The following is an 8,220-nucleotide window of genomic DNA, read 5'->3' as shown; positions in this document are numbered from 1 at the left end:
GGATGCATAATTTAAAGATGGTTTTCCACATTGCAACAGCTCTGACAAAAAATATTGATACTAAGAAGCAATTTACTTTGGGCTGTATTGTGCCATTGATTTCGGGGCAGAACTCCCCATTAAAATCAATGATTCTGAAATGTTCAATGTGATTCTAAAAAATCAATGGGGAGTTTTGCTTAAAAATCAATGATATAATATGGCCCTTTGTCAATAATTTTTCTGTGTTCCCATTTCCAAATATTTTCAGCCGTTTCCATGCTTCCTTCTCCACACCCTGCACTTCTACGCAACTCAGTGGCGATGGCCATGCCTTGGGACTGGCACTAACACCTCTGCCCTGAGAGAAGAACCCCAGGACTGCCTCACGATCCTCTGCCTTGGGCCTTGCATCACAACTGGGAGCAATCTACAGGAGTGCCCCATTTGCCCTACTAAGGGGGGTGGAGCAAAGCCCGTGCACATAAAAGCTTCCCATTCTGGTGTTCTCAACAACGTAGGTGCACTCGGTGGTGCAGCCACACATGCTGGAGTCCATGCAACTTCTCTGATCTCAACAGAGAATCACAGAATCGCAGGGGTTGGAAGGAGATCATAAAATCACAGAATCATAGAATGGTTTGGGTTGGAAGGAACCTTTAAGATCACATAGTTCCAACCTTCTGCTACAGGCAGAGACACCTCCCACCACATCAGGTTGCTCACAGCCCCATCCAGCCTGGCCTTGAGCGTTTCCAGGGATGGGGCATTCACAATCTCCTTGGGCAACCTGTTCCAGTGTCTCACCACCTTCACAGTAAAGAATTTCTTCCTAAAATGTTGTCTAAATCTACCCTCTTCCAGTTTAAAGCCATTGCCCCTTGTCCTGTCACTGCCTGTCCTTGTAAAAAGTCCCTCTCCGGCTTCCTCATAGGCCCCTCAATCCAGTTCAACCCCCAAGAAAAAATGGCTGGGGACAGCACCACCAGGAGAACACAGATTCATGAGCTAGCCTCCCTAGCATTATTGAGATTAGGAAAAAAGTTTACTTTAAAGAAAAAAAAAAAAAAAGAAAAACTGAAGAACAATCTTGGAGCAATTTTTGGTTTCAGCATGTAATTTTTAATGATTATCTTCCAACACGGGTGCTCTAGAGCAGTCATTTTGAATGGACAGAAGATAAGTGCTGTCAGGACAGACGGACGGATGGACACCCTTACGTCTACATTAAAGTTGTTGTACCATGTAAACAACACACAGCAGCCAAGCGCCACTCAGAGCCAAAAAACTGTACAGAGTGCATCAGCATCCACATTCAAGCAAATATAATGATAACTGTCCATATTTCTATAATTTGCTAATAGAGATGATCACTCCCTGCATAAAATTGATAGCCTGCCTTCTAACAAAAACACCTGCCATTAAGAAGGGGTCCCAGACTACAGCCTCTCTGTCCCCAGGACTCCCTTCTGCACACTGCCATAAACTGCAAAGCGATCCGGGACTTAGCCAGCATGCATCTGCAGTACAGCTCAATGGCAAATTGCACTGGAAATGATTAATCACTGTACATCATTAACAACTGGCACAGAACCTTCCCTTCCCCGTGCAGTTTCTGCTTTTGGGTGTGTTCCGGCACCCAGGGAACGATGTCTGGCAGGGATGGGTGCTCTGAACACAGATAATCAACAGCAATATTAGCAATAAAGCACATGGCACCGCATGGCACAGCTCTGGCATTGCTGCACAGCGACGTCTCCATTAGGACGTTTGCCACAAGTCATGCTCTGCTGTATGAGCAGTGACGAGCACAGGCAGTGGGGCAAGCCAGAAGTGCCCGAGGTCTCACGAGGGACTGTGCTCTGGGAAGGGAACTTTGCAGCCATCAGCATCCTGAGCAGCGTGCCTGAAGGTGTGGGCGCCAGGCTGGCGGTGCCAAAGAGCATCCGAGCCCCCTCGCAGCTCCGATGCCAAAGTAAAAGCCAGAAAATAAATAAAACAAGGAAGTACAGGGCGTTTTCAAAATGGCTTTAAAAATTCTCATATTTACAGGCAGTGCAGAGGGATGAGGTTTCCCTCCCTGCTGGAATACACCCAATTTGGTCGCGTGCCAGGTGCAGCCACTTATCCCCCAAAGCGTGGGTGCTGTGCACTAAAATGTGCACTGTTAAGGTATGGTTTTGAATTGCCTTTTGCATCGTCTTTCCATGAATAGTCAGTTCTCAGCATCATACAGAGTAATATAAAAATGTTAAAATACTTCGAAGCATACTCGTTTTAATAAGAAAAAACAGTTGCTTTACAGACTCCTTTATCCTGAGACAACATGGCCAAGATTCTCAAATACAAGAAACCCTATGATTTGTCCTTTTTGCAACCAGCCTGACCTTCAAAGGTATCTAGAAAGCTCCATCTCCTCAAACATCTGTTCTTGACCAGAACATGAGACCACCTATTCAGCTGTCTGACCATGAACTCGGTGATGTAAACTGGGACCCTGAAAATCATATCTCCTGCTCTCCACATACCCACTGTGCTTACTTCCCTCTCAAGGCCATTTCTCAGAAACTGGGCTGCCCTGACCTCACTCCATCTCCCCCTCGGGCTGGTGGGGGGACATTTTCCTGTACAGTTAACTAGGCTGGGAATCACTCACCCCACCCCCCAGCCCCCCCCGCAGCATACAGCACTGACACACACAGGGGGCTGGGGAACCAAGTACAAGCCATATTTTGACCTTCTCCATTGTTGTTCTTAAAAAAATGTTAAATTCAGTAAGTACGAAAATATGCAAGCAGTGGAAATGGAGTTCCACACTGAGGAACTTGCAAATGACAATGAGCTGGGGCTCGGGGTGGCTCTACCAATTGGCCACGGCAAATCCATGTATGCTGAGCAACTCACAGCAACATGTACGAGAAAAGCAATGCCTTATGAAAGCAGAGTTCCTAATCCCAATCTGAAAGGAACAACCGAAATAAGATGTTTACAGGCATGTAATGGGATGCTGAAATATGAATAGATTTTAAAACATATTTCATAGCATATATATAAAAGCAAAATACTTCAGCTTCACTGTGCTGCTGCTTGAATAGCATCCACAGAATTTGATAAGTGCTTCTGCATTTTCTGCGTTGCTAAATGTGCTGAGACCCTTTGATGAACAATGGCAAGGGTGATTGAAAAGCATCTGCATATTATGGAAAATATTTTAGGGTGGATTTTTTTTTTTTTTTTTTTTTTTTAAGAATTGTATCTGAAGAGCATTTAACTCAGATTTGGGCACTTTTTTAGACAATCATTTGGCACTTCAAGATTTAGGTTCTTAGGCACAATGCGACAAGGTCAGTTTGGCCAGTCCTTCACCATGCATCCTGTAGAGCAGCTGGAACTCTGCAGGCAGCTGGTGGGACTCTTGCCACTTGGTGGTGAACTTGGTTCCTTTCTTGTCGTAGTAGTGGTACGGGAGGTCCTCCCTTGTGTTGGGATCAAACCCGAAGGGCCAGAATCCATACAAGTGAATCTCTTCACATATGGCAGAAGCAAGGGTATACATGAGAATACCTGTGCTCAGCCGTTTGGGTGACAAGTGTTTGTTTTTCCAGTATCTGTGAAAAAAAAACAAAGGCAAATTATTATAGGATACAAGTAACATCGTGGGCCTGTTGTAAGAAAAAACATGATTACAGTATGGAGACCACCAAAAATGCCATAGCATGGAGAACATCAGTGTTCACAGCTGATAACTGGAGTAAGGCAAGGATTGCTGTTCAGGTCAGTCTGTAAAGAAGAGAAATGTCTAAACATTCTCTTTCAAGGTCTGCTTTTGGTTTTTCACCCAGAAAAACAGTACCTTATCCAGAAAAGCAAATCCCATGACTCCTGGTGAAGGGTATTTTCTAAAGAGGTGGCAATGTTACCCATACATGAATTGCAATAGATTTGCCTAGATCACTCTGCAGATGTCTGCTGGCACCCTATTTGCTAGCTGAGAGCAAGTTCTTCTGTAAGTGGTTCTTTTCTTATGCAGAATCTCACTCAACTCCTCCGCACTCCTTCTGCCTCTGCAGAAGCCACTGTGGGAACAGTTGAACAGTCCCATGATGGCACAGACCCTGGAGCACTTACTGAAGCAATGACAGAACTGCATGAGCTCTGAAAGCAAACAGCGCCAGGTCCTGACTGGCCAGGGAGTTAAGGCAAGACTAGGAAAACAAAAACCATTGGGTTCACATAGGGAGAAATACGTACTTTGACAAGCTAAATGCGAGAGAAAAATACACACCTGTTAACATGCTGCATTATATTTCCTGGCCAAGCCAACTGGACCTTTAGTTGGCCTCGATGCTCAACAAAGAAGTCAACCAGTGTTCTAGTGACTGTTGCTGACGTGTGGAAGAAGAAAGCAGGGATCCAAAGAATCGCCCCATCAAGCTTTTTTAAGCTCAGAAAGAAGTTGTTGCGATCCTGAATGGTCAAGAGATTGTTGTAATACTTCTCCAGTATGCTGGGGTTGAAGGTTGTGAGATTGGTTTTCCTTCCAACATCTTTTTGGAATGCCTCAGTTGGAGCAAAATTGCAGCGAAAAACGAAATCAGACTTATCTATTTCTTGCCCACACTGACTCCCAGTCAGGATTCCACTGTTTCCAACCACGGCACAAACGTTGTAATGTTTATTTAAGATCGGTGACACATCTGGAAGCAGTGATCTGAAGTTATTGCTTATGGAAAAAACATACTTATGGCTGGAATAATCATAATGCATCAGCTGTCCAATCCGAACACTATTCTTGGTCAAAGAAAAATTTTTTATGACATCGACATGCTGAAGGATTTCTTGTCTAAAATAAAATAGAAAAAGAAAAGAAAAAAAAAAGAAAACATTGAGATGCATTTTCCCTTTGTCTGTGTTAGAGACTTGTTTCCAGATAGACTTAAGTTTTCCTTTCTAAAATGTTATATAGACGTTTACTGAGAAATGCAGTGCAACAGAATTAAAATCAATATAAACAGATAGCAATGAGGGAGCTCTCAGTACTGGACCATGGATCTATGGTAATGATGGACACTGTGTTTGCCATAAGATATCTGAAGCAAAACCAAGAAGTCCAGAATATCCCACTGAATTAACAGTAATATAGCTGATTTCTTAAATGCAAATATTCCTTCTGTGTTCATCAGGAAGCTTTTAGTCGTGGAACAAGTGACAGTCACTGTCTCCCTTTATGTAAACATAGGTCCTTAATGTCTTATTAGAGCAAACATGCTGATGTTTTTGCAAAGGGTATTCGGAATACTTAAAAAAACAAAACAAAAAAAAACCAAGCAGAACTAACCTTGCTCAGGAATTTCCCCAGCAGAGCATAAAATTAGAAAACCAATACCACTTTATTTGCTCATGTTTATGGAAAACAACCTTTCTTCCAACTCACATCCTCCAGTATCTAAGCATTAATGGAGTCCCATTGGGTCCCCTAATTATGGGTTATGGATGACAGACAAATGCAGCAGCAGATCCTGAGGCATTAGCTCATACCAACAGCAGGGTGACAGTTATTTATTAAGGATGAGGTGGTGGTGCCAGGAATGAGGCCATACTGATGAGTGGCCACTGTTGCACCAGCCAGGGAGACCCCAAAGAAAGGATGGAGCAGGCAAGATGCCATCTCATCTCGATGGCCTGCAGCTGCTGATGGGCTCCTGAAATGGGACATGTGGGCAGAGACATAATGCACCCTCTAAAATGGTAAGCATTCATCAATATGAAACCAAGATGTTGTAGTCCAAGATGGTTGTAGTCATCTTAAATGGCTAAAGGATTTCTGTTTCTTTCACGACTTTACTGCTGTATATAAACATACTGCAGTAAAGCCATTAAATAAAAGAGGCAGGGCAGGGATCACATGGTAGTGAAGAAAATAAAAATCCATCTTGTTTCACATTAAGCTTTGAGGAAGCTTAAGGAAATATAAAGGTCTCTGCATTGCCACAATGCAATGTGGCCATGAACCTGTGAACAGCAAGCAGAAGTCAATGTGCAGTGAAGACATTTCAGGGTAGTCTGGGCTCTTGGTGTCCCCACTGAATTGCCTTCTGCCCAATCCACAGCCAGAGTGGAGCTGGAAGCCACACTGTACTTAGTCAGAATTGCTGGACATGTTTTGCCCTCCATACGCATAGCACTTCATGGCTGCTACAGTCTGATTCGTTTTGAGTTTTAATCAACCAGCTATTCATCTTGAAGGAATGACAATTTCTCCTGCACTCTGAGAAACTGGGTCACGTTCCGTTTGGTAAAAGGATGTGTGCTGCAGCTTGGTGTTCTGCTCTGAATTAATCAATTCTTCCAAGATAGCTGTTACCATCTTGGGAAATGCTCTGATTCAGCCTTTGTCTCTCACTATTGGCAAATTACTCAGAATCCAGAGTTTTTAGCAGTCCCTAATTGTATTTTCTCAAATATTCAGGGGGAGGGGACAACTCTTGGGAAGATGATGACAGGGGGACAAGTGGGAAGAGCTGCACGCTCACCTCTGTTGTGCGAACGCTGTCCGGTTAAACACCCACTTGGACGGCTTCTCCTGCAGCTCCTGGCCCAGCGAATTTGTAATGGGGACGAACGAGGGATCGAGGAACTTCAGCGCGAACTGGGACCTAAACGTGTGCGCACAGACTCACATGGACACGGAAACACACAAACACGGACACACGGACACACGAACACGGACACACACACAGGCCGCGCGCTGTCTCCAGCTGAGAAAGGCCGGCGTCAGCACCACGGACAGCGTCGGAGGAGACGCGCCGCTCCCCGCGGGCCGGGCTGAGCCGAGCCGGGCCGGGCCGATCCGAGCCGAACCGGGCTGCGCTGAGCTATGCAGGGCTGAGCCAAGCCGTGCCGAGCCGTGCCGTGCCCACTTTACAGCAGCCCCTAAGCACCGAGGTTCTCACGCCCGGCCCGGGGGTCCCGCGGAACTGCGGCCGCCTGCTTCCCGCAGGCCGCCGAGTGCTGGGAGCAGCGCGGTGAGAGAGGAGCCATCGCCGGGGCCGCGGGGCCTTCCGGGGGCTTTCCCACCGAGCGCTTTAGGGCTTTCCCGGTGCCAGTCCAAGAGCGGGTGGGGGCGCCCCCCTGCCCCCGCGTCGTGCCGGGCCGTGGCGGCCATCCGGAGCCGCGCCCTCACCTGAATCCCGCGTGGAACATGTACATGCGGGGCCCCCCCGGGCCGGCGGCGCGGGGCGCACCGAAGATGTTGTCCTTCTTGAGCGAGACGTAGCTGATGAGAGAGAGGATGAGCAGAGCGATGCTGAGCATCACTAGCCCCAGCACGCTGGCCACCCGCACCATCTTGCAGCTCCTCATGCCGGGAGGCGGCCCCGCGGCTGGGCGTGTGCGGCGGGGCTGCCGCGGGGCTGCATGCGGGGGCGGCGGGCGCGGAGGCGGCGGGGACGGGGACGGGGCCGACACCGCCGGCAGCCGGCAAGAAAATGGAGGGAGCGGGCGGTGGCGCGCTGAAATGGCAGCCGGCAACCGTGGCCCCCCGCCCCCTCCTCGTGTGCCGGCCCCGGCGGCCCCGGCAGCGCCGCCGAGCACCCCCCCGGCAGGCACGGCGCAAGCCCGGCAGACCTGGGGACGTCCCCCGGTGCGCCTTTCCCGGTCCGGTTTCCTTCCCAGCGGCCTCAGGTTGCAACCCCAAAACGGTCCTGGGGTTCCTCGCGGTGTCCCCAGACAGTCCCAAGGACTCCGCAGCGGGACAGCCCGAGGGTGCAGGCGGGGCTCGGCACCCCGTTTATCTCTACATCCCAGCACGATCTGCAGACCTCATCTGGGTTCCCATTCCTTGCTCTGGGCTATGAGTGATCAGTGGGTCACGGGTAATGAATGGGTGGTGGGCAATGACACCTGGAGGCATCATGGTGTCCCCAGCCCTGTGGTATCCCCGTGGTGGGGAGAGTCTGAGCACTGCCACGGAGCTTTTTCCTGTGTCGCAGTCTGCTTTTGGTGATGCCGGACCCCCTCACAGACCCCTTGTTGTGTAAAAACACGGTGCTTGATGCTATCCAAAGGCCATGATGCTATCCAAAGAGCCCTAGCTACAATTAAACTGCCTCATAAATCTCACAACGACTTTCATGTGAACTCCAAGAGAGTCTGACTTCCGTAATCTGAGCAATGCCTCTTACGGACACAGCTTCTGCACAATGCAGTACTTTCAGCGTTTCTTCAAACTGCATTTTTTTT

At 48.2% G+C, this 8,220-nt stretch overlaps 1 protein-coding gene across 1 annotated transcript; it reads right to left on the bottom strand.

Moving 5' to 3' along the window:
• Positions 1 to 3,304: 3,304 nt before the first annotated feature.
• Positions 3,305 to 7,356, bottom strand: LOC122166831 (sia-alpha-2,3-Gal-beta-1,4-GlcNAc-R:alpha 2,8-sialyltransferase). Its single transcript, XM_042830906.1, has 4 exons — positions 7,163 to 7,356; positions 6,513 to 6,635; positions 4,265 to 4,822; positions 3,305 to 3,587 (listed from the first exon to the last, which is right to left on the bottom strand). The coding sequence occupies exons 1-4, from the start codon at positions 7,339 to 7,341 to the stop codon at positions 3,305 to 3,307; spliced, it is 1,143 nt and encodes a 380-aa protein (XP_042686840.1). The 5' UTR covers positions 7,342 to 7,356.
• Between the last annotated feature and the right edge of the window lie 864 nt (positions 7,357 to 8,220).

This window comes from Centrocercus urophasianus, unplaced genomic scaffold (assembly GCF_019232065.1).
Source record: "Centrocercus urophasianus isolate 14NV4802_14NV808 unplaced genomic scaffold, USGS_Curo_1.0 seq_1006, whole genome shotgun sequence".
In the NCBI taxonomy this organism is placed as follows: Eukaryota; Metazoa; Chordata; class Aves; order Galliformes; family Phasianidae; genus Centrocercus; species Centrocercus urophasianus.
Note: the sequence above shows the minus strand (reverse complement) of the source record. Positions and strands in the feature narration are given on the sequence as shown.

Coding starts and splice junctions, on each gene's coding strand:
- LOC122166831 (XM_042830906.1), bottom strand. CDS start 7,341: ATGAGGAGCTGCAAGATGGTGCGGGTGGCCAGCGTGCTGGGGCTAGTG. Junction 6,636..7,162: donor ATGTTCCACGCGGGATTCAG/GTGAGGGCGCGG, acceptor GCACACGTTTAG/GTCCCAGTTCGCGCTGAAGT. Junction 3,588..4,264: donor ATAATGCAGCATGTTAACAG/GTGTGTATTTTT, acceptor TTTTTTTCACAG/ATACTGGAAAAACAAACACT.